At 43.4% G+C, this 26,505-nt stretch overlaps 1 protein-coding gene across 2 annotated transcripts in view; it reads right to left on the bottom strand.

Annotated features, from left to right (window-relative positions):
* Nucleotides 1-26,505, bottom strand: part of LOC120306167 (hexokinase-1) — a 67,507-nt gene that overhangs the window by 32,812 nt on the left and 8,190 nt on the right. For both annotated transcript variants that reach the window (XM_039338875.1, XM_039338874.1), the window contains exon 2: nucleotides 23,863-24,025. In XM_039338875.1, the coding sequence (XP_039194809.1) occupies nucleotides 23,863-24,004 (142 nt within the window). In that variant the 5' untranslated portion in view covers nucleotides 24,005-24,025. The remainder of the gene's footprint in view (nucleotides 1-23,862; nucleotides 24,026-26,505) is intronic.

The following is a 26,505-nucleotide window of genomic DNA, read 5'->3' as shown; positions in this document are numbered from 1 at the left end:
GACAAATACAAAAGACCACACACACGGTGTACTTCAACTTCCCCAAAATCTTTCAAGCTCTGCACCAGCCCACAAGAAGTGCAGATGTGATGGGAATACAATTTCTAGATATTAGGTCAATCCAGATGGGAAAGATGTCAAATTCTTTTTTAAGTACGGTTCTCTTTTCAGGTACAATTTTGTTTTGATAAGCCAGCATCCTCAACCACCTTGCAGTTTAACCAACTTTACTGAACAGTTCTGTGTGACATGGGAGGACAGAGGAAGGAAGGAAAGAACACTAAGTACAGTCCTCCACTTACAACAATTCATTTAGTGACCATTCAAAGTTACAATGGTACTGAAAAAAGCAATTTATGACCATTTTCCCCCATGGTCACGTGATCAAAATTCAGAGGCTTGGCAACTGATACATAATTATGACGATTGCAGTGCCCAGGGGGGGCATTTGATCATCTTTTGTGACCTTCTGACAAACAAAGTCATGGGCAAGTTAGATTCACTAAACAACCATGTTGTTAACTTTACAACTGCAGTGATTCGCTTAACCACTGTGGCAAGAAAGATCGTAAAATGGGGGAAAATTCACTTAACAAATGTCTTACAGCAGGGGTGTCAAACTCAATTTCATTGAGGGCCGCATCAGCATTGTGATTGCCCTCAGGGGGCCAGGTGGGTGTGGCCAGGGTGGGTGCAGCCTACTGGGTGGGCGTGGATGGAGTGGGTGTGGCCTGCTGGGTGGGTTTGGCCAGCTCTACACCGTTTGCGTCAAGGGGGCCTGTGGGGGCCTGGGCAGGAGTGGGATAGATCTGAGGGTCTCTGGCAGAAGGGGGTGGGACCAGGGCAAGTGCCAAGGCATGGTCCACTGGAGGAGCCTCACTGTTCCTCTCAGGCCATGCGGGGGAGGCTTATGGAGCTAAGACTGAATGCGTTTCAGCATAGATGGCCACCACAGAATTGTACATTGGCTCCCGGCTGGCCTGCACCAGGGCCAAGGCAGAGGGGGCCGTTCCCTCACTGTTTCCAGGATGGCTTCACGGGCCACATGAAACCACTTCGCGGGCCACATCTGGGCCCCGGGCCTTGTGTTTGACATGTCTGTCTTACAGCAAAAGACAGACAATAGTCATTGTCATTGGGCCAAATTGTGGTTGTGAATCAAGGACTACCCGTAAAACTACTGAAACTGTTTCCCTTCTAGGCAACAGCAGTTGGTGAGCAGCAGAAGAACAAAGGGTGTTGCTCTCTATCACTCTGAGGTCCTCTTCCAGCAATCAAATTATAACTGAAGAGACTTCTTCTAAGAGGACCTCATCCCGCTTCCCAGCAAGGAGGGGCAGTCTAATCATGCCTTATCTAAATCTTCCTGCCTAATTCTAGTAAAGATTGTTCAACCCCCAGCCATACTGAAGGACCAGTGAAGCTGTGCAAAATAGAATAGAATAGAATAGAGCTGGAAGGGACCTTGGGGGTCTTCTAGTCCAGCCCCCTGCTCAAGCAGGAGAACCTATACCATAATGTTTCTCAACCTTGACAATTTTAAGACGTGGACTTCAACTCCCAGAATTCCACAGCCAGCAATGCTGGCTGTGGAATTCTGGGAGCTGAAGTCCACATCCCTTAAAATTGTCAAGGCTGAGAAACACTGCACCATTTCAGACAGGTGATTGTCCAGTCTCTTTTTAAAAACTTCCAGCAATGAAGCACCCACAATTTCTGGAGGCAAGCTGTTCCATTGGTTGATTGTCCTCACTGTCAGGAAGTTTCTCCTTAATTCCAGGTTGCTTCTCTCTTGAGAGCCAACAAGGAATTTCATGTAATGCCACCATGCTGTCATTATTCTGGCATCTATTTAGAAGAACCAAAGCCAAGCACTCTCTCAACTCAACAAGGCACGTCTTCCCAAGCAATATCACAATGTTTGTTGGATTAGCATCATTTCCAAACTCAACACCGATAGTCGCAGGGAGAACAAGTGAGGTCACATGAGTTGTGGCATCATCATACAAATGGCAAAAATGGCAACTGATGAAAACTGTACAACTCGCCTCATTGATGTGATGCCATCATAACATATGTGACATCAACACAATTCTTCCAGATGCCAATGCACTGCATTGCACTTGTGGAGATCAAACTATGTGAAATGACACTGTCAGGAGGAAGTACTTCACATTATGCCAAGTGCGCAAATAGACTTTATCACTGTCTGCCCATTGATTGCTTAAAAACAAGCCATTATCACAAAATAAGGCCTCAAAGATAAACGGTGGACAGATGGTGCCTTTTTTTTTTTCAGTACAGTTTAAACAAATGGGGATTCTGTAATAGCTAGTAAACTAACCTGTGGTCTGAAAACAGAAATCAGATGCCCAGTCAACAAAATACTTGAAGGACATTCAAAGGTAAAGGCAAATAATGATTAGGTGTTAATGAATTAATTCCGTATTATCTGCATGGGAGGCTATGACCTGAAGTTTGTTTTCTCTTCTTCCCACTTGCTCCTGTCTTGCAATTTTAAAATGCAAGCAAACTGCAATTTGAACTATCCATTGCGCACTGTATCTAGATTTAATAGAAAGTGTGGTTTTGCTAGTATCTCAGAAGTGAGAGTTTACAATCATGTGATAAGAAAAGCAAGGAGAAAGGAAGGATGCTAAAATCAAAGGATGTCTCTGCCCATGGTATACAACTAATGACTGATGTACTCACAAATGTCTAGTAAAAGCCATATGCAATGTATGATCATTCTGTCGTTATGCAAATGATATAATTCATGACATGAATGACATCATAGCACATGTGGAATTCTTTGCCTCTCATATGAATATGTTGTAATGCTTCAACTTTACTACTAAATTCTATATTTATGATTAATGTTAACTATTATTTTAATTCTTATGTTAGCCTTCTCCAGTCTGATTCTCTTCAGATATTTTGGACTATGAATTCATCACTCCAAATTAGCAATCCATAGCTAGTTTTACAAAAGCTCATAGAAGTTGCTGTCCATATTGAGAAAACCTACTTCAGGAAGAAAAAATTCATCACATATTCATAGTACTATCAGTAATTTCTTCTCCCCAGACTTACACTTGTGCTTTTGATATATGACCCTTTAAGAATAGTAACAAAAGCATTTCTGTACACAGTTATTAAGGAGGACTGAATTGATTTTTCAAATTTGACAATTTTTTTTTATTAAAAAGTTTTATAAATTTTACAAAAAATACAAAACAATACAAAAACAAAAAACAACATATACAAATAAAAAACAAACATTACCCAACAAAACCCCCCTTCCCCCACCCCTACCCAGACCCTCCCCCCTTCCCCCCCCCTGAGCCTCCCAGAGCAGAATATAGGCTTAGTTAAAAGAAGATTAAAAAAAATTATATTTATAAAAAAAAGAAAATATAAAATAAAAGATATATATATGTATATAAAAATAAAGATTATAAAAAGGCTATATAATATTTTTTTATATCCAACTTAAATTGTATAAATTTTATCCATTTATCCCAAACAGCAAGAAATTTCTCTTGTGTTTGTCCCTTTAAGAAAGCCGAAATCTTTGCCATTTCCGCCAAATAAGACACTTTAAGAAACCATTCCTGCAATGTAGGCAAAGATTCCTTCTTCCAATATTGTCCTACTAACAACCTCGCAGCTGTAATCAAATTTAACATCAATATAACCTCCTTTGTATCACAATCAGTAACTATACCTAACAAGAATAATTGCGGAGTAAATTTTACCCTCCTTTTAAAAATTCTCTGGATACTCCACCATATCTTAATCCAAAATGCTTTTATCTCTCTACACGACCACCAGATATGATAATAAGTAGCATCCATACAACCATATCTCCAACATTTAGGTTTTAAGTCAGGGTACATAAGAGACATTTTTTGTGGATCAAGGTGCCATCTATAAAACATTTTGTAAAAATTCTCCCTTAAGTTCTGTGCTTGCGTAAATTTGACATTTCTCACCCAAATAGTTTCCCAGGTGTCCAATGAAACTGGCTCACCAAAATTCTGCGCTCATCTAATCATACAATCTTTAATTAGTTCCGTTTCTGAATCCAGTTCAACTAGAACCCCATAAATTCTCTTAATGTGGGTTTGTCTTTGATCCTTCACTTGCTTAATAAGATTTTCATCTTCTCTTAAAAAACCCACCTTACAATCCATCTTCCATCTATCTGCTAATTGCCTATATTGGAACCAAGAATAAATGATATTTTCTTGTGCTAGCTCTTCCCGTGATTTTAACTGCCAGTTTTGTCCAGCCCATCTAAGTAACTGTCTATAAGACACCATATCCATTTTAACCCCTCTTTTTATTCCTTCTATTGCATGCCAAGGTATAGCCCATAATGGTACTTTGAAATCACTTTTATAGTATTTTCTCCAAATCCTAAGTAGAGGAGTTCTTAAAATATGAGATTTAAAAGCCCAGTCCACTTTTTTATTAAATATTAAATAGGCATGCCACCCAAAAAGTAAATTCCATCCCTCTAAATGGAGTATCTCAGAGTTTGTCAAATTTACCCAGTCACTAACTAATGTTAGAACCACCGCATCATAATATAATTTCAAATTCGGTACCTTGAGTCCTCCCCTCTCACAGAAGTCTTGCATAATTTTAAACTTAACCCTTGGCTTTTTCCCTGCCCAAATAAATTTATTGAGACCTTTCTGCCATTCACTTAAATTAATCTCATTCTTCAAAATCGGTAACATTTGAAACAAAAAGAGAAACTTGGGTAGAATATTCATTTTTATCACTGCAATTCTTCCCATGAGGGATAGTTGCAACTTTTCCCAATTCTTCAGGTCTTTCTGTACCCTAACCCACAACCTTTCATAGTTATTTTTAAATAATTTTGCATTAGAAACAGATAAAATCACCCCCAAATATTTTACCTTATTAACGATTTCAAAACCCGTCAAGTTAACCAAAGTCTGCTTCTCCCGGCTAGTCATATTTTTAGGTAAAATTTTAGTCTTATTAACATTAATCTTGAAACCCGAAACCAGACCATAATTATGAATCAACTGCAATAATTTTACTACAGAATAAGTAGGTTGCGACAAAGTAATAACCAAGTCATCCGCAAAAGCTCTTAACTTATACTCTTTTTTGTTAACTTCTATTCCTTTAATTTCCTGCGACTCTCGAATTTTAATCAGCAATATTTCCAATGTTAAAACAAACAACAACGGTGATAATGGACATCCCTGCCTAGTACCTTTCTCTATTGTAAAAACCTCTGACAAGCCTCCATTGACAACAAGTTGTGCCGTTTGTTTTTGATATATTACCGTAAGAGCTTGCAATATCTTTTCACCAAAATTCATCTCTTCCATTACTCTTAACATAAAATGCCAATTCAATTGGTCAAAAGCTTTTTCAGCATCTAAAAATATCAGCCCTGCAGGAACTTGGTTATTTTTATCTAAATATTCTAATAAATTAATAATTTGTCTGACATTATTTTTCATGTACCTTCCAGTTATGAACCCAGATTGATCTTTATGCACAAGGTGATGCACAACCCTCATAAGCCTATTTACTAAAATTTTTACAAATATCTTATAATCCACATTTAAAAGAGATATAGGCCTATAATTCTTTGGTAAAGTAAGATCTTGATCCTCCTTTGGAATCAGTGATATAAAAGCACTACGCCATGAGGGAGGAATCTCTTGACCCTGTAAAATACCATTAAAAAGATCACCTAATGGATGAATCATCTCTTCCATTAAGGCTTTATAATAAACAGCTGTTAAGCCATCCGTACCCTGCTTTCCCTGGTTTCAATTGTTGAATTGCTGACGCAATTTCCTCCTTAGTAATTAAGCCATTAATTTCATGTTTCTGATCCTCTGTCAATTTAGGGAAACTAGCCTTACTTAAATATTTATTTATCTCTAAAATTTGCACATTAGTAGATTTATATAATTTTTGATAATAATCCAAAAAAGATTTCTTAATCAGTTCCTTCTGAGAAACTAATTTACCCTTATAATTTATTTTATCTAGTGTTCTCTGTCTCTGTTTCTTTCTTAATTGATAAGCCAACCATCTCCCTGGCTTATTGGCATTACAAAATGTATTTTGTTTCATAAACAATAAATTAGTTGCAGCTTGATCTGCTAACAACATATTGAATTGTGTTCTTAACAACTTTATAGATTCTTTAATACTTTTGTCAGAAGGATTTAAAATCAAAGACTTTTCTTTTAATTTAATTTCATCCTCCAGTTCTTTACGTTTCTGAGTCTGTTTTTGCTTATGACAGTTGTTCATTTTTATCAAAATCCCACGCATAAATGCTTTACCTGCATCCCATACCATTGACATTGAAGTCCCCTTATACATATTCAAAGCAAAATAATCCTTTAAGCAGTCCTTTAATTTCTGAACGTTTTTTTCTTGTCTAAATAGATTCTCATTCACCCTCCAGGATCTTCTCTCCTCTTTTTCTTGAAACAACTCCATCCAAACTGGGCTATGATCCGTCAAAGACCTAGGGAAAATCTTGACATTCTTTACTCTATTATATAAGTCCGTTGTGATCAAAAAGAAGTCGATTCTTGAGAAGGACTGGTGTCTATCTGAAAAAAAAGTAAAGTCTCTCTCCTCTTGATTACATTCCCGCCAATAATCCCTTAATTCCCAGCTCTCTTTCATGTCAAAAAAGGCTTTAGGTAGTTTTGCCTGCTTAAGAAGAGGAGAGGAACCTTTTTTGTCCCTTTGTACATCTAAGACACCGTTCCAATCCCCCATTAGTACCACGGATCTGTAGTCCAGCAAATTTATTTTTTCATGTAAAAGTCTATAAAACTGTTCCTGTTGCTGATTTGGTGCATATAATCCCACTATAAGTACTTTCTTACCATATAAGCCCAATTCAACCATCACATATCTTCCTTGGGGATCTGCTTCTACCAGACAAGCTGGTAAATTTTGCTTCACATAAATAACCACTCCCCCCTTTTTCGCAGGAGCAGAAGATACAAAATGAGATCCCAGACGGGCATTAACTAAATATTTCTGATCCTTAAGTAGAATATGAGTTTCCTTTAGACAAATAACATCATTGTTATGTTGCTTCAGATAGTAAAAGATTTTTTTCCTTTTCTGAGGAGAGTTCAATCCGTTAACATTCCAGGTCAAAAACTTTGCCATCTCCCTTGGCCAGGAGCCTGGAGAAGACTCCTTCAAGATCTGCCATTGGTGCATGTATTGCAGAACTCTTGGGTCTTGCTCCTCCCACCGGCGGTGAAACACTTTCAGAAGAAGATTCTTTAGCCTCTTTCTTACGTTGCTCCTTCTCTTTACGCCTATAGGCTGCACGGGTCATTCTCTGCTCTTTAACCTCCGTTTGACGTTGCCATTCAGCTTGCAGCATCCCGGCAGAGACCAAACCTAATGCCTCCGATTGCTGCTCCAACTCTTTGCCAGTCAGAGGTTTCTGAACAGGTGAAGCTGAGCCTGCACCCAGGACCGTATTATAAAACTCTCTAGCTTTATCAACCGTATTCAATCTATAACGCGCCCCCGCATGGCTCAGAACAACACCCATCGGAATCTCCCATCTAAATGGCATCGATCTAGCTTTAAGCTCATTAACTAGAAAAGAAAAATCCTTCCTATTTCTTAAGATTTTGGATGGGAGTTCCTTTAAAATAATAATATCTTGGGTAGCAATCTGGAATCTCTTGTTATAAAAGGCTTGTACAATTTCATTACGCAGAGACTTCTTTGTAAAATAGATCACCACATCTCTAGGCAAGTTCTTCTGCTTCGCAATCCAAGAATTGACTCTGTAAATTTTTTCCACTTCTCTACGTAATTCTCCTTTATCCATATTCAAAGCAATAGCTAGGTCAGTAAGCACCATCTCCGTCAAATCCTGGTTCATATCTTCCTTAAGGCCTCTAATCCTCAGGGCATACTCCATCTGTCTGTACTGAAACATAAGAATATCTTCTTGTGAAGTCTCCACCTTCCTTTCCACATCTTGAAATTTCTCATCAAAAGAATCAACTTTTTCTGCCACTTCTTCCAATCTCGAATCCAGCTTCACCACCACTTTAGCCAAGCCTGATACTGCTGCAACTATATCTTGCCTCAAAATAGTATTATTATCTTCCAATAAATCCTTTATCCCGCTTATTTCTTCTTTGATTTCAGATTTAATTTCAGATTTAATCTGTATAACAGATTATAACATTTCATCTCTCATTTGGGCCATAGCATCTCCCATTATGCCTCTAGCCTCTTGTGCTGACAATCCTGGTGAAGGAGGGGAGGGTGGTGGCTGAGCCGGTGGTACATGTTTAGATTGTTGTTGTGGTTGTGCAGTAGAAGTTATAGGAGAAGAAACCAGCTTAGATGTTATTGAGGGCGGCTGTCTCTTTGAAGCCATTTTATATATCACAGTTCTCACTTCCCTTCTCCCCGAAAAAAGGAGAGGGGGAGGAGGAAAAAAGTGTCTTTTTAAAAAAACAGCAAAAACACTATAATCCTTAAAAATCCAGGAAAGAAAGAACAAAAAAGAATCAAAAAAAGAGTTCAATACCAAAAGCAGAAAAAACAAAAGCAAAATCATTAAAGTCCAGTCCTTTGAAGAAGAAAGTGAAACAAAAGAGAGGGAAAAAAAAACCTTCGACACTTTCAAAACGCCATCTTATTTCCTCTCTCTATACTAGCAAAAAAAAAAAACAAAGGAGAAATAACCAAAACTAAAATAAAAAAAGAAATAAAACCCTAAGCTATATAAAAAAATCCTTTAAACCGCTCTGTCCGTTTTAAAAGTTACTCACCAATACACTGTATTCACGGAGATAGAGGCGGCGGTTTCTTTTGCTTCCCAGGAAGCAAAAACAGCTGGGAGGCGGAGATCAGCAGGAGCTCCGAGGGAACACTCCTTTCACCCCCTCTAGGAATAAATCCAGAGGGGGTTCAGGGGTTCTACCTCTACTCCTGCGTTCTCTGTCCCTTCCCTTTGCCCGGGAAGGGAATTCCGAACCGCGGGCCAGCTGATACGCGCTGCGCTCCGCGGTTCTAACACCTTCCCAGCTGGATGGCTACAAAGTAGCCGCCATCGCCGTCGCCCCGTACCGGAAGCTCCACAAATTTGACAATTTTAAGATGTGCGGACTTCAACTCCCAGAATTCCCCAGCCAACCTGTGAGTGATAATTACAGTTACATCTCCCCACCTTGAATTCCTTATGATTCGTAACAAAGCAAGATAAAACAGTGATTATTCTTCAGGCCCCAAAGCCAAGTACTGGTTTGAAAGAGAAGCCTAAATTAAAAGACAGCAGCTATATTTCTCTTTTCACTGAACAGGATATATAAAAGAGAGCACCCAGCTGTTTCTTCACTTTATAACGCAGTAATGTTTGGGGAGGGAACCAAATATGGAAATAATGCTTAGCTAATTTAATGATCTTGTTAAATGCAAGCAAACTAGGGCCGTGCAACAGCTGAGAGGTCAAAAGTCACAATTCAGCATCCTAAACTTTTTCAACCTGCTTTTTCTGTCTGAGGCTGACAATAAGGAAGAATAGGAGAGGGCACAGAAAATTTATTGAACCAATTTCAGGCCAATTTAGAAGAGGGTAGTGGTGTTAAATAGAAGGCTCAGAGTAATTTGCTTCCTGTGGCCTGTGCTTCTTTTCCCACCTTAATTTTTCTTTTTTTAAGAAAGGAGAAAAACCCAACATCACCAAAAATTCAATAATAATAATAATAATAATAATAATAATGAGGAGGAGGAGGAGGAGGAGGAGGAGAAGGAGAAGAAATAGTAGTAGTCATAGAAAATGATAAAATTAAACTGCTCTGGGACTTCAGAATTCAAACAGACAAGCACCTGCAACATAACACCCCAGACTTAACAATTGTCAATAAGAAAGACAAAAAAGTTTGGATAGTGGACGTGGCAGTGCCTGGAGACAGCAGAATAGACGAGAAAGAACTGGAGAAGATAACAAAACACAAAGACCTACAAATAGAAATAGAAAGTGTGGCAAAAGCAAGCAAGGGTAGTACCAATAGTAATAGGCTCTTTGGGTGCAATCCCAAAACAACTGGAGCACCACTTGAACACCATTGGCATTGACAAATTTGCTATTAGTCAATTGCAAAAGGCGGCCTTACTGCTTCCATCCTGCGACGATACCTGTAATACCATCAAACATCCACATCTGCCTATCCCAGGTCCTGGGTAAGGACTTGATAGGTAGACAAAATGCCAAATCCAGTCTGAACATCTGGCTGACTGTGCGATGATCCATAATAATAATAATGACGACGACACTTAGAATGCTGGTAGCAACCCATTTCAACCATCAGTGCCAGCCAATTTGGATGTTCAGTTGACTGAGGTTCATGTTTAATGAATAAAAGATGATGATGATGATGATTTTATCATTTTCTATGACTTTCTCTATTTTATGATCCCACCAGTTTTTGCTTAAAAGCAAATGATATTTTTTCAGATCTTCCAATGCACCATTGTTGCTAATTTGTCATGCCGCTGCTTGTAGTCAGTCTGTGCAATCTTCTTGCAACAGCTTACCAGGTGGTCCACTGTTTCTTCAGCTTCTTTATATAGGCAGCATTTATTGTCTGTTGCTATCTTCTCAATTTTGACTTTATATGCATTTGTCCTTAAGGCTTGGTCTTGTGCAGCCAGGATTAGTCCCTCTGTCTCTTTCTTCAATTTTCCTGCTCTTAGCCATTGCCAGGTCTTGTTATTATCTGCTTTCCCAGCTATTTTTTTAATGTATTATAATAATAAAGTTGGAAGGGACCTTGGAAGTCATCTAATCCACCCCCCTGCTCACGCAGGAAACCCTATACCGTTTCAGACAAATGGCTGTCCAATCTCTTCTTAAAAACTTCCAGTGTTGGAGCATTCACAGCTTCTGCAGTCAGGTTGTTCCACTGATTAATTGTTCTAATTTTCAGGAAGTTTCTCCTTAGTTCTAAGTTACTTCTTTCATTGGTTAGTTTCCATCCAATGCTTCTTGTCCTGCCTTCAGGTGCTTTGGAGAATAGTTTGTTTCCCTCTTCTTTGTGGCAATTCCTGAGATATTGGAACACTGCTATCATGTCCCCCCTCATCCTTCTCTTCATTAAACTAGACATACCCAATTCTAGCACAGTTCCTTGTATGTTTTAGCCTACAGTCCCCTAATCATCTTTGTTGCTCTTCTCTGTACTCTTTCTAGAGTCTCAACATCTTTTCTACATTGTGATGACCAAAACTGGATGCAGTATTCCAAGTGTGGCCTTACCAAGACATTGTAAAGTGGTATTAACACTTCACGTGATCTTGATTCTATCCCTGTGTTAATGCAGCCTAGCACTGTGTTGACTTTTTTGGCAACTGCAGCACACTGCTGGCTCATATTTAAGTGGCTGTCCACTAGGACTCCAAGATCCCTCTCGCAGTTACTACTACTGAGCAAGGTACCTCTTATACTATATCTATAGTATAAGAGGTACCTCTTATACCATACCTATAGTATAAGAGGTACCTAAACCTATACTAGGTTTTCTTGCCTAAATGTAGAACCTTGTTTTGTTCACCACTGAATTATATTTTGTTAGATAGCGCCGTGTTCAAGTCTATCCAGATCCTTCTGTATCTTAAGCCTTAAGTGTTGGCTATTCCTGCCAGCTTGGTGTCGTCTGCAAATTTGGTAAGTTCCTCATCTATCCCCTCATCCAAATCGTTGATGAAGATGTTGAGGAGCACTGGGCTCAGGATAGAGCCCTCGGGCACCCCACTACTCACTTCCCTCCATGTAGAGGCAGTTCCATTGAGGTCCACATACTGAGTATGGCCAGTCAGCCAGCTACGAATCCATCTGGTGGTGATGCTGTCTAACCCACATTTTTCTATCTTATCAAGTAATAAGTTGTGATCTACTTTATCAAATGCCTTACTGAAGTCCAAATAAATTATATCCACAGCATTCTTCTGGTCCACTAATTTTGTCACTTGGTCAAAGAATGTGGTAAGATTTGTCTGTCATGATCTGTTTTTGACAAACCCATGTTAGCTTTTGGCAATGACTTTGTTTGCCTCTAGGTGTTCACTGATTCATTGTTTGGCTGGCTAGGTTTTACTGAGGATGCTCCCTTCGTTTTTAGTAAGTTAGTGAGGGGCAAGGCTATCTGGGCAAATGAGGGGATGAATTGGCGGTAAAAGTTTGCAAAGCCCAGGAAACTTTGTAGTTGCTTTCTTGGGCGGGGTGGCGCCCAATCTAATACTGCTTTGACCTTCTCTGGGTCCATTTCAATGCCCTGTGGGGATATGCGATAGCCTAGGTAGTCTATCCTTTCCTGGTGGAATTTGCATTTTGAGAGTTTGGCATATAGGTGGGCGGCTCGCAGCTTCTTTAAAACCGCTCTGACAAGGTTAACGTGGTCCTCTTTTGTTTCAGTAAAGATAAGAATGTCGTCCAAGTAAACAAGGACCCCCTTAAACAGGTGCTCCCTTAGAACGTCATTGATTAATTGCATAAAAACTGCAGGGCCCCCTTGTAATCCAAATGGCAAGACTATGAATTGATAGCACCCCATGGGGCAGTTAAATGCAGTCTTCCATTCGTCCCCTTCCTTAATTCTCACGCGATAGTAAGCTTCCCTTAGGTCTAGTTTAGAAAAAAATTTCCCTTTCGATAGGTGTGACAGCATGTCTTTCATGAGGGGCAGAGGGTATAGGTTGCTTTCACTGATTGTATTCAGGGCCCTATAATCCACGCATAAACATAAGGAGCCATCCTTCTTCTCTCTAAAAAGGACCGGGGCAGCCACTTTAGGCTTGGCTGGCTCAATGAAACCTCTCTCTAGGTTTTTTTTAAATAAATCTTTCCATTTCCTCCCTCTCCTTTGGGCTCATGGAGTATAATCTGGGCTTCGGGAGTTTTGCCCCAGGCTTGAATTCAATGGTACAGTCTGTGGGTCGGTGGGGGGGGAGCTCATTCGCCCTCTCCTCACTGAAGACTTCAGCAAGGTCTCTATATTCCTCTGGTATTTCTGTTAATCTTTTTTCCTCTCCTATGGATGCTTTTTCTATTCTTGATTCTGGTAGCCTCTCTTGGGGTTTTAAGTCCATAGGGTCCCCCTTCGGGAATTTGATTTCTGTCATCCTCCAATTTACCCAGGGGTTCCATTTTTTCAACCATTCCATCTCTAGAATCATTGGGCATTCCATACCTGGGGTCACCACAAACGTTATGTCCTCTTCATGTTTGCCCAGGGAGAGGTGTATTGGTAGAGTGGCTAGGGTAGCTGGCACCCCCCCTGCTATGGATCCTCTAACTGGCCAAATGAGATTGGTTGTTCCAGTCTCCTGGATGGGATGCCCAGATTGCCCACTAGTGTTGGGCTAATGAGGCAGCGGGTGCAGCCAGAGTCTATTAAGGCTTTCACCTTCACAGCTTCGGGCATGGGGGGGATTAATATAGTCACTGTTTTGAAGATGGGTGTGATGCATCCACTTACCAGGGGTTCGCCCTCCGAGCTGTCATCTGGGGCATCCACCGGCCCTGTGGTGTAGGCTGGAGTTCTTTCCCCTTGGTGAGCAGAGGTGGGGGTTTCTGCAATATCCATCATTCTCATGGCCGTTTCTTTTGGCTTAGCTGAAAACTTTCCAGGTTTGTTGATTGGGGATCTGTCTGGGTTGTGCTGGGGGGCCTTTGAGTGGCATTCTACAGCTCGATGTCCTTCTCTTCCGCACTTGAAACACCCCATTTGCTTCTTGGCTGTATCCGATGATTTCACCGGTTGGTGTGTCAGCTCAGGCGGGGGGCGGCTCCATTGTTTTCCTCGGCGGTGCCTCTTCAATATGTCGATCTCTGCTTCCTCTGCCAAGACGTACCATTCCTCAAGTCGTGTGGGTCCCCTCGGGGCAGGCAAGCGTCATATAGATCATAGTTTAGTCCGTCTTTGAAATGGCCAAGGAGGATGTCTTCTGGCCAATTCAGTTTGCTGGCAATGGCCCGGAATTCTTGTGTATATTCAGCCACCGGGCGTTTGCCTTGCCTCATCGTTTTTATCCTTTCACGGGCTTTGCGATCAGCCAGGGGGTCTTCAAATCGTCTTCTCAAAGAGGACATGAAACGGTTGAAGTTACTGAGTTCTGGGGCATTGGAGTCATGCAAGTTCACCACCCAATCCGCAGCCGGTCCATCCAGGGCAGATTGCACGATCCGGATGCGGGCTTTGTCGCTGGGAATGTCCTGCCCATATTCCTCCATGTAGCTGAGGACTTGGGTTAGGAAAAACCCCAAGCGTGTTGGCTCCCCTTTGAATTTCACCTCCAACGGTGGACGTCTTGGAATGGATCGGTGCCTCCGTTGTTGGTGGTAATGTCTTCCGTCCAGGTTGCCATCTGTGGTCCGGTAGGGGGTGGGGGCTACTGCATCAGTAGCTGTCCCCCGGGGTTGCAGGTTCCACGTCCCCCTCGGTGTTTCTTCCTTTGTGGCTCCAGGAGCTGGGGCGGCCGTAGGGCTCAGGATTCTCCTCTCCTAGGGAGCTGAGAGTTCTCTTCATCAGGTCAATAGCTTTCTCTAGGATCCAGTCTGAGTACGGTGCCCAGCTTTCTCCCTCTTCACTTGCGTGCAGGGATTTCTCCATCTCCTGCTTCCATTCTGGTTGCTTGGTCCCCGTCTCAGGGTCACCTTTTCTTGATTCCTTTCCCCACTCACTTTTCTTTCCAACGCCCATGACCAGCGAGGCTTGTGGTCCCGTGTCTCCACCACTTCTTCTCCTGAGGAATCTGACCTCTCAGATCCCAACATCTGGCAAGGTTCCACTGGGTCAGCGGCTCTCTTTCCAGGGAGTTTTCCCCCTCTCTTGCTCCATTGTCTGACATGGTAATTTTTGCAAAATCCCCCAGCAAGGGTCTCCCTTCCAGGTGGATTAATTTTGCAAGTCCTGTCTAATGTAAGGACCCACCCCACTTTGCATCTTAAGAAGACAGAACTCTTGGAATAATTCTTCCAACAGGAATCCTTTATTAAGAAGAAGTGGTTGCAGGCATGCTAGACAGGACTTGGGGTCCAACCCCTCCCATTCAAGGTTTTAAGGGGTTCCCCAGTAGTCCCACCCAATCAACCCCCCTTCCAGTGATAGTTTCAGGTATCACAATTCCACCCCCTTTTTTCTTTCTTCCGTCTGGATGGAGACTTCAGATAACTACATGAAAGGCAAATACCCTTCTTTGTTATGGTAAGGTGATTTGGTGCTAACGCTTTGAGGTTACAATAAACACACATTCAGCATTCAGCTCCTTGAAGTATACTGAAGGAAGTGAGGGCCATAAAGTTGTTCTCCCCCTTCTCTCCCTCTTATGGCAGAATCCAGAGAAGGCAGAATTGGGAGTTTCTATATTTGATAATTAAAGATGAAATATAATTGGATTCTGACAATTATGCTGATAGGTCTATAATTTCCTGGATCCATTTTATTTTCCTTTTTTCAAGATGGGAACTACATCAGCTCTTTTCCAGTCCTCTGGTCGTTCCCCAGTGCTCCAGGATCTTTGAAAGATATAGTTTAGTGATTCTGAGATCACATCTGCCAGTTCCTTGAGAACCTTGGGGTGTAATCCATCTGGTCTTGGTGATTTGAACTAGTCTAGGCCAGACAGGTGCTCACTTACCATTTTCTTGCCTATCTTAACGTGTTTCTAATATGATTTTTGCGAAACTGTTTTTGATAGGTTGGGCTGTTTTTTCCCTTTGTGTAAAGACGGATGCAAAAAACAAGTTGAATAGTTCTGCTTTCTCCCTGTTGCTTGTCACCTTCTTGCCACTGTCTCCCACTAATGGGCCAATCATTTCCTTCACTTTTTTCTTGTTTTTTACATGTTGAAAGAAGCTTTTTTTGTTATTTTTGACTTTTGTCACAAGCCTTAGTTCATTTTGAACCTTAGTTTTCCTCACTTCATCTTTGCAGCCTCGGGCTATTTGCTGATAATCTGCTTTAGTTATGTGCCCCTTCCCACTTGTTATACTTGTCCTTTTTGTCTTTCAATTCATCAGAGAGTTCTTTATGCAGCCATGCTGGTTTCTTTTGAGAAGGGGCGTTGACTTACCTGAACGCCTTTTCTCAGCACGGAGATGGATAATCCACGCAGTGGGTTGAGACTGTATTCCTGGCCAATCAGATCAGTCAGCCAAAGTTGCCACGCCCTGTCCTGGACCATGATTCTCCAGTCTTGACTCGAGCGCAGCCATTGACTGACAGTAAGACGTTTTGGCTCCACTAAATATACCCTATTATCCTAGTCTATAAGGGTGGGTGTGGATTATCCATCTCCGTGCTGAGAAAAGGCGTTCAGGTAAGTCAACGCCCCTTCTCCAGCACTGGAGATGGATAATCCACGCAGTGGGACATACCAAAGCCTATTGTCCCTTGGGTTGGGGAATAGACTGGTCCCGTGTGTAACTTTGGTCTAGAACCTGCTGGAGAACCCTCCTACCGAAGGAGGCCTCTGCAGAGGAGTACTTATCGATTTTGTAATGACGAATGAATGGAGAGGGCGAGGCCCAAGTGGCTGCCCTGCATACCTCTTCAATAGAAGCCTGCATGGCCCATGCTGCTGAGGTGGCAGCACTCCTTGTGGAGTGGGCCGTGATATGCTTGGGGACTTGCAAGGACTCCGCCTGGTATGCCCCAGTGATGCATGCCCTAATCCACCTACCGATGGTAGAGGACGAGACCTTCCGGCCCCTAGTAGCGGGGTGGAAGGATATGAAAAGCGCTTCCGAGCGTCGGAATTCCGCTGTGCGCGAAATGTAATGTCTTAGTGCCCTTCGTACGTCCAAGGTGTGCCATTGTTGCTCCAGGGGATGAGCTGGGTTTGGACAGAAGTCTGGTAGGACTATTTCCTGTGATCTGTGAAAAAAGGAGTTGACCTTTGGAATGAATGGTCTATTCTTAGGACTACCTTGTCCCTGTGAAAATGACACAGGTCCTTCCTCGTTGAGAGAGAAGCTAACTCGGATATCCGTCGAGCTGACGTGATAGCTACTAAGAATGCTACCTTATGGGTCAGGTAGCGAATGTCACATGTTTTGAGTGGTTCGAAGGGCGCTCTGGTAAGAGCTTGTAGTACTCGTGGTAGTTCCCACGATGGATACCTGTGCACGGTTGGCGGTCTGATGTTCGCAGCCCCCTTGAGGAAGGATCGTATTAAGGGATGCTTGCCCAAGGATTCACCGGGGCTGGCAGAAAGTATAGTTGAGAGGGCGGCGATTTGCCTGCGCAGCGTGTTTGGCGAGAGGTCCCTCTCTAGGCCATCTAGTAAAAATTCTAGGATCTTGGGAATTGTGATCCCTTCGAGTAACAATTCCTGTTTAGAGCACCATGATTGGAAGCTTCTCCACGTGGCCTCGTAGATACGGTTCGTGGAGGGGCGCCTTGATGCCTGTATGACCCTAATTACACCCTGTGAGCAAGCCCCCTTGGCTAAAATTGACCGTTCAAGAGCCAGACGGCTAGTTGTAGCCATTGTGGCTCTGGGTGGGAGATCTCCCCCTGCTTGAGGGAGATCCTCTCCGGAGGAATCCGCCATGGATTCGTGCGGGAGAGACTCCTCAAGTCTGCGAACCAAGGTCTCCTTGGCCAATAAGGGGCCACAAGGATTACCTCGGCCCTTTCCCGCAGAATCTTGCGTACTACCGCCGGAAGGAGAGGTAAGGGTGGAAACGCGTACAGGAGTCCCCTTGGCCATGGGCTCCGTAACGCGTCCGTCTGCTCTGCTCCCCTGGATGGGAATCGGGAGAAGAAGCGAGTTAGGTGGGCATTGGAAGGAGAGGCAAAAAGGTCCACCTGGGGAAGCCCGAAGCGGTGACAGATCTCCCTGAAGATCCTCGGGTGTAGTTGCCACTCGAGTGATCTATTGTTGATCTGCTCAACAGATCTGCTTGGATGTTTGCCTCCCCCGATATGTGGTCGGCCTTTATGGAGGCCAGATTTTGTTCCGCCCAGGCCCCCAGTAGGAGGGCCTCGGCCGAGAGCGAGCGAGAGTGTGTGCCCCCCTGACGGTTTATGTTGGCCTTGGCTGTCACGTTGTCCGTCAGGACCAGTACGTGCCTGCCTTTTATGCTGCTGTGAAAATGCCTTAACGCTAGGTGAATAGCCCGCAGCTCGAGCCAGTTTATGTTGTGTTGGAGATCCACCGCTGACCAGCGGCCCTGTGTCCACTTGGTCCCCAAGTGGCCTCCCCAGCCGAATAAGCTCGCATCTGTTGTGACTACTACTCTGTCTGGTTCCCTGAAGGGGGACCCCCTGAGGAGAGCTGGAGATAGCCATCACCTGAGGGAGTGTCGTACTCTCAGAGGTATGCCTACCCTCTTCCGGGATGCACTGATTTGCTATCTCTGAAACGGGAGCATGAACCACTGCAGCTCTCTTGAGTGCAGCCTTGCCCAAGGAACTATCGCTATGGTCGATATCATCTTCCCTAGCAGCTGGGAGAGGCAGACCAGCGTCACTGACTGACCGCGGCTTACCTGTTTTACGGCTTTCTTTATGCTGCTGAGGCGTTCCTGTGATAGGTACACCTTGCACTCCTTTGTGTCTATGACCGCTCCCAGATGGAGTATTCTCGTAATTGGGGTTAGATGGCTCTTTGGAAAGTTCACCGAGAAGCCGTGGTCCTGCAGCAGTTTTATCACTAACTTTAGGTCCGCCCGAGACTGCTGGGCGGACGATGACTGGATTAGAATATCGTCCAGGTAGCACTGGACTCTGACTGGTACGTTTCTTAGGTGTGCTGCCAGAACCGCCAGAATCTTGGTGAACACCCTGGGCGCTGATGACAGGCCGAATGGAAGTGCCCTGTATTGAAAATGGTGCCCCCTGTAGGCAAACCGTAGAAAGCGGCGGTGAGCCAGAGAGATAGGGATGTGCAAGTATGCCTCCGTGAGGTCGATCGATGCCAGAAAATCCCCTTTCCTTACGCTTCCAAGGATGGAGCGTAGTGTCTGCATTTTGAATTTGCGGTATTTTATGTAGAAATTTAGCCTTTTTAAATCCAAAACGGCTCTCCAACCCCCCGAGGGTTTGGGGACCACGAAGAGGATAGAATAAAACCCCTGGTCTCTCTGGTTGATAGGCACCGGCTCTACGGCCCGTATGTTTAGAAGGTGTTGAACGGCCTCGTTCATGAGCCTTCTCTTTGTTGGGTTTGTGGGACAGGGGCACGGGCGGAAGCGGTTCGGGGGCTTTGAGAGAAATTCTAGAGATAGACCATGACGTATGGTGTTCCTGACCCATACGTCCGTGGTGGTCTCTTCCCACTGGGGAGCAAACCCTGCTAGTCTGCCCCCTATGGGAAGGTCTGGGTGTGAGTCATCTGGTATGGCGGAAGGGGCAGTTGTTCCCCCAAAAGGGCCGTCTTCCCTGCGTTTGCCTATGTCTTGTATTCTGTCTGTCCCCCTCTTTCCCTATCCTGTCTAGTTTGGAAGGGTTGGGAATTTTGAAAGTAGTTGACCCTGGCTTCCGTACGAAAGGATTGTTTCCTTCCCCAGGAGCCGGGTCTCTTGTCCTGCCTTTTAAGCATGTGTTTAAGGACCTTGCGCTTGTCCTTGTTCTCTGTCAGGTATGGCGTTAGTGCCTCACCAAACAGCTTTGCCCCTTGGTACGGAGCCGAAGCCAATTTCCACTTGGATTTGGTATCCGCCTGCCAGTTCTTTAGCCAGAGGATGCGCCTGCTCGTGTTGTTTGCCGCCATTGCCTTGGCTGAAAACTTGGTTGCTAAAAGTGTCGCGTCCGACGCATATTCCGTGGCCGCTACCATTTTGCTGAGTTCCTGGTGAGTGCGTATATCCTCCATGGGAACCCGGCCCTGTAACTCACGGAGCCAACAAAGTGTGGCTCTGGTGAAAAAGGACGCGGAGGTAGTCGCCCTGGTAGCCCAAGCTATTGCCTGGTGCGTTCTCCTGTAGTTGGACTCACTCTTTCGGTCCTCGGCTTTAAGAGCCTCAGCAAAATCTCCTGATATGGCCGTGTCCGATATCAGGGGACCTATGGGTTCGTCCACCACCGGCACCTCCAATGTTCCCTCTAGCTCCCTTGCTACGTTAAATAGCTTCCTCTCCGCATTGCTAGGAAGCGGTAGGGAGGTTGGCGCTGCCCACTGTTTCCTTATTGTGTTTAGGAACATGGTCGGGCATGGTATGCGGTGTTGAGTGGTTACCTTTTCGGCGAACGTCGGCTCAGCCTCCGTGTCAACTGTGACAGGCTCCGCTGGTGTCCCATGCCCCAGATGGGCTGTGGCCTCAGCCTTGCGCAGAATAGTAACAAAAAGAGAAGGGTTAAACAGGCCGCTGAAGGACGGCCCTTGAGGTGAGGTGTCCTCCTCCTCCTCAGACATTTGAATCCCTTGTGACGTACCTGGCTGGTCCAGGTAAGCTTCCTCAGAGACCGACGAGTCTGAGATGGAGGAGAGGTCCTGATGGTCCTCCGTTTCCTCCCGATGCCTCGTTCTAAGTCCTAGAGGCTTGGCTTTTGAAGTTTGAGTCCTGGCCTCAAATGCACGGTCCACTGCCTGTGCTATTAGGGTAGCTAGCAGATCCCCCGTCAATGCAGGAGGAGTGACCATTGCCTGTGACCCTGCAGGTGCTGTGGTTAGCATGGTCCTCGGGGTTTCCTGTAACCTCCGTGGGGAGGGGGATCGGGAGAGCGATGAGAATTCGCCTATCCCACCCTCTGTTTGGGACTGTGATGAGTTCCCTAATGACCAAATGGCCTGTGGAGATGAAGGGAGACCCAGCGGTAGATCAGGACCTATTCCCCCATTCTGCCTATTTTCAATTCTGGCCCTTTTCTGGGCTCTGTCGAACTCTTTTTCTAGGGCTTGGTGTCTTCTGATTGCCTGTTTGTCAGCCTTCTTTGATGACTTCCTTGCAGCCTTTCTAGGGGCTGCAGAGGATTCCGAATCCTCTGAAGCGGGTGCTCCAGAGGATGAAGGCAGGGCTCCAGTGGAGGGAATGATTGCTTCCTCCATTCTCCACTAACGCCGGGCCGCGATAGGGGGGACCCAGGTAGTAGGAGAGCTCCAACTTTGAGTAAGGACAGGCGCACTACTGGGGGCGTCTGGAACTCAGGAGCAGACTCTGCAAAATTGTCAGAGTTAGTCACTGTGCACGGATAAGAACAGGCACGCTAATGGGAATGCCTGGAACCCGGCTTGACTATGGTGGGTAAGGACAGGCACGCGACTGGGGATGCCTGGAACCCACCACTAAATCCAGAAGCGTACGGGCCACTAATGGGGGACCCGAAGTCCGGAAGGAGCCAAAGGCAACTAAACACAGTTAGTTATGAAAGGTTCTTATTTACTTTAGGTAGAAGACATCAAGTCCTGGAACCAGCAGCTATGTGTCTGATTTGAATGTCTCTGAATGAATAATAGATGCTTTAGTACCCCAGTACTGCTTGCCTATTAATTCACTCCAGCGGCTGAACCTAGCTTTCTCAGGGAGCCTTAGATCCCCTGTTTGGACAAAAATATGGCCGCCGCTGCCAGGAGACTACTGCGCATGTGTTAAAAGGAGCAGGAGATTATTGCGCCTGTGCTAAAAGGGCTGCCTGTGCCACGTGTGGTTGTAACAAAGAGCCGCGCGTGTTCCCAGCTGTGCAGACAATGGCGCCTCGTTTAAAAAATCCTGAGCAGCCTGGTGAGTGAAAGAGACTGCTCCTTCGCACGCCAGCTGTTTCCCTTAATCAATCTCCCTCCCAGCATGCGTCCCCTTTGTCCTCCGCTTCCCTCGCTAATTGCTTGCCTTTCTGTTTTTTTTGTTTTGTTTGTCTTAAACGCAAGGGGTTGCCCGAGCCTCCCCGTTTGTTTAAGGCGGCTGCCGGCTGCTGGAAGGTGGTTGGGGTTTGGGTTAGGGAGGGGAGTTAGGGATTTCCCCCTTTTAAGTGGGGGTGGTTTCCCCTGTAGGGAATCTGACTTCCTGAGTCTTACAATTTATCCCGGAAATTTTGAGTAATCAATTAAATTGAATTAAATTATCTCTAATTAACTTTTAAACTAAGCAATTTCAGCTACTAGAAGAAATCCCCCCCAATGGAAAGGAACTATACCTGCCCAGGAGCCAAAGTTGTAGGTCTGTCTGCATGGCCAGATCAGTCAAGACTGGAGAATCATGGTCCAGGACAGGGCGTGGCAACTTTGGCTGACTGATCTGATTGGCCAGGAATACAGTCTCAACCCACTGCATGGATTATCCATCTCCAGTGCTGGAGAACTGTTGTTTTTCTTCTTTGTTGTTATTGTGCTAGACTGGGCTTTTATTATTTCACTTTTCAAAATTTCCCAAGCTTCTTGAGTTGTTTTCCCCTTGAGGATTCTCATCCATGGAATCCTTCCCAAGCTCTCTCTAAGTTTATTGAAATTAGCTCTCTCAAAGTCCAAGACTCTAATTTGACTGTGTTCTATTGCTTGTGCCTCCATAATGTTGAATTCCAATACTGCATGATCACTCCCCCCCCAAGGTTCCTGTGGCTTCAACATCTTCCATCATTTCATCCCTGTTAGTGAAGATTAGATCCAATATGGCTAATCCCCTAGTTACCTTCTCTACTTTTTGGGAGGTAAAGTTGTCTGCTAGATTTATCAGGAATCTGTTTGATCTTCCATTTGGTGCAGAGTTTGTCTCCCAGTTCATGTCAGGGTTATTGAAGTCCCCCATTACTATTGTGATGTGCTTCCTATATACCTTAGTTAACTGACTAGCAAAAAGTTCATCTATTTCCTGTTTGGTTGGGTGGCCTATAGTATACACCTATGGCAATGTCATTTTTCCCCTTTTATATTATACATGTTGCCATCCGATTACAGGATCATAAACTCAATGTGCTTGAAGGGCAATACTGTATTCAGAGTGTACCAAAAGCTAGACTGCCTAGAAAATGTATTATATAAATTATGTTAAATGTTCAAATTGGTTGCCATTTTTTTTTAAACGTTTATTTGCTTGACACATGACTGTTGAACATTCCTGTAAGTGCACTGACATTTTCTCTGAAAAGATATGAAGTAATAAAATTAATAAAACCTATTGTAATTGGCCTATAGGGCCTGACTTTGGGAAACACCCTGTATGCAATATATACTCAGTGGCCACATTCTCAGGTGATATCTAAATTTGAAAGATCTTATGAGGTTTGGAGCATTTTTTACTTTTTCTATTTAATTTTTAGAAGACATACAGTACTTACATACATACACACTCTTTTGCAACAATGCCCAATCCGTGATAGCTGGGAGAGCTATAGGAGAACGAAGAGTTTCTGTGTCACCTAATTAGCCATTTCAATGGAGCACAAATCTGGTCATGATAAACTACATTCTTGTTGAGACTTGCTCTAGCAATTTCCCTCTTGCCCAGACTTTAATTAAGCTGTTCCTGACTGGAATATATATACTGCAAATTATGGAGACTTTTTATGTTCTACAGCAGGGGTCCTCAACCTTGGCAACTTTAAGACTTGTGGACTTCAACTTCCAGAATTCTTCAGCCAGAAGTTAAAGTCCACAAATCTTAAAGTTGCCAAGTTTCAAGACCCCTGACCTATACTTATGTTTTGGTAAATGGCATGCTCTATTGGGCTGGAGAATTTTTTTATGGTGCTACTAATATTACATTTTTTTTCTTACAGCTTTATGTGGCTTTAGGATCACTATGACCCAAGGGGGAATCATCAGATCTCACCATATTGGAAGGAACAATACTGGATTTGTTTTAAGAAACCATCTTCATTAACAATTTTAGTAGCAAATCACAAGAGCGATAACCCTTACCTGAGCCATCAGGAATAGACCTTACAAAGGTAGGCAGCATCTTTACACTGGCTGTTGGGTTAAAATCCCTAGAGAGGCCATTCTTCATTTCATTCCTGAAGCGACCCATAATATCCAGCAAAGTTTCATCCGACAGCCGCATGGCATATAGATATTTATCAATCTATATCGGAGGCAGAGAGAAACACAAAAGATTCAGACCTTGTATAATTTTGTTTCTGAATATAAGGTGGCTTAATCTTTTAAAAATGCTGAAGTATGGAATGGTCCAGCAAAAATGCTTAAGAGCAGGTAATATTAATTATTAATCTCCCATCAATTAAACATTTATGCCCCACCCTAGGAAAATAAACACAACATACAAACAAGACCACCTTGCTTTCAGTTCAGGAGCTCAAAATTATTCTGTTTGTAGATCTATCCTGATAGAGCAGGGGTGTCAAACTCGCCGCATCACGTGACGTGTCGTGATGTATCGTGGCTTTTTTCCCCTTGCCAGAGCTGGAGTGGGCGCGGCTTCTGCATGATGGATCTGGCCTGTGGGCCAGCAGTTTGACACCCCTGAGATAGAGGGATGACAAAATAGACAGGTTCTCAGCTTAACGTAAACAAAAGAAGGCATCTCTTTATTAGTTCTAAGAAGTTCAGATTTCACTATCAACACCACCTTAAACTGAGTCCAGAAAACAAGAAGTCAGGCAAAAAACATGACCAGTGGTTTATCCCCAATCAGAAGACAAAATTGAACACAATGATCTATTTGAATTTTTTTTTACAGACATTTCAAAGTAAAGCCAGACGAGGGGTTCGTATCAGTAACCATACAGGTGACCAAACTCAATTTTACAACCTTTATACTAGGGGTCTTCAAACATGGCTCTTTTATGACTTTGGACTTCAGCTCCCAGAATTCCTCAGCCTGCATGCCTGGCTGAGGAATTCTGGGAGTTGAAGTCCACAAGTCATAAAAGGGCCAAGTTTGAAGACTCCTACTTTATACAGTAGTCATGAAACAAGTTGCCACAGTTTTTAAGTGAATCACATAGTTGTTAAGCAAATCCATTCTTCCAAATGGACATTTTTTGCTGGAAACCAGCAAAAAACATAGGAAATCAGAAAAATAATGCAAATCAGTCATGTGATTGCAGGATGCTGCAATCCATCATAAATGTGAACTGGAAGCCAAGCATCTGAAATGAGATCATGGGGAGGGAGCATTTATAACTCCAAGAACAGGTTGGAAATAACTTTTTAAAGTCTGCCATAACTTTGGTCGTAAGTTGGGACTAATTTTCCAGGTACCAACATCACCATGTCTTAATTCTTGCTAATCTAACCTTTCCCATAACAAATATGTAAGGGACACGTGTTTCCTGGGCAATGGACAAGTGTGAAAATATCTCCTACACTCATGTGTAAAGGTATCCTGTTTCATGGAGAGATCTGGAATTATAAATTACATAATGAAAAGTAGTTCCCCCTAAATGATTTATACTTCATTCCTCACAAGCATTTTGGATTTCAACTCACATCAATCTCAAGTGACAAGACAGATGACAAGCTTTGTCAGAGTATAGGATGACTCAAAATATCTGGAGGGAACCAAACAGCATATCCTTCATACAGTAGATACAATTAAGCAGGTAAAAGTAATAAAAGGTAGCATTCTATGTAGTCCAACTGCTAGAAATGAAGAAAGTCCCATTAATGCTATTTGCTATTAATACAATAGTTCTCTAAAACACAGTAATTCTAGATTCCATTTTAATCTTGACAAAGCATATTAATGTTCTAATCTTTCTTAATTTTTTAAATAAATCTAATGGTTTCAGCTGACATTTATCAGCATTTTTTAAATTTTCTTCTATCCATCATCATGGTCCACAGGAACAAAATTGGTCTTGATGTTGCACCTTCCAAAGAATATTGAATCCCTCTCCTTAACTGTTTGGCTAGCCCAGGGGTAGGCAACCTTGGCTCTTTTATGACTCGTGGACTTCAACTCCCAGAATTCCTGAAAGAGAGGCAGGGAAGTATGCAATATGATAGATATGGGTTCTGACAATATCTATATATGCTCTTCGTTTATTTTCTTGTCTGAAGAAGCTATCTGGGAAATTCCAAAAACATATATGTGTGTGTGTAACATAAAACCAATGACTTGCATTGGTGTAAACTTTATTTATTTACAGCACCCAACTGAACAGCATTTTGAAGTTGCACCTAAGAATCAGCATCCACATTCTGAAATATCAGCTGGCCCTCCAAATGCAGTGAAGTGATGACACTGAAATCCATACAGAAACTGAAATTCCATTTGCAGGCATAACAACTTTTCTAAATACAAGATAAGAACAGGGAAAAATTATGACTCTATACTATCTACTGGCCCTAGGTGGTGATGCCAAGTTATAAGACAATCTTGGGACAAACTGTAGGTTGTGCCTTAATCCAGTTCAGCTGCTGTGTGAAACATGATGAACACACCAAGTATTTGGAGAGTATCAAACTGCTGGGAGGTTCCAGCCCTTTCAATCTCCCCAACATGGACAGCAAGGAGTGTTAATACCACTTTACAATGCCTTGGTAAGGCCACACTTGGAATACTCCATCCAGTTTTGGTCACCACGATGTAGAAAAGAT

Source organism: Crotalus tigris, unplaced genomic scaffold, assembly GCF_016545835.1.
Source record: "Crotalus tigris isolate CLP2741 ecotype Arizona unplaced genomic scaffold, ASM1654583v1 scf7180000017722.570129, whole genome shotgun sequence".
NCBI classification, from domain to species: Eukaryota; Metazoa; Chordata; class Lepidosauria; order Squamata; family Viperidae; genus Crotalus; species Crotalus tigris.
The sequence above is the reverse complement of the archived record's forward strand: the minus strand, read 5'-3'. Positions and strand labels throughout refer to the sequence as shown.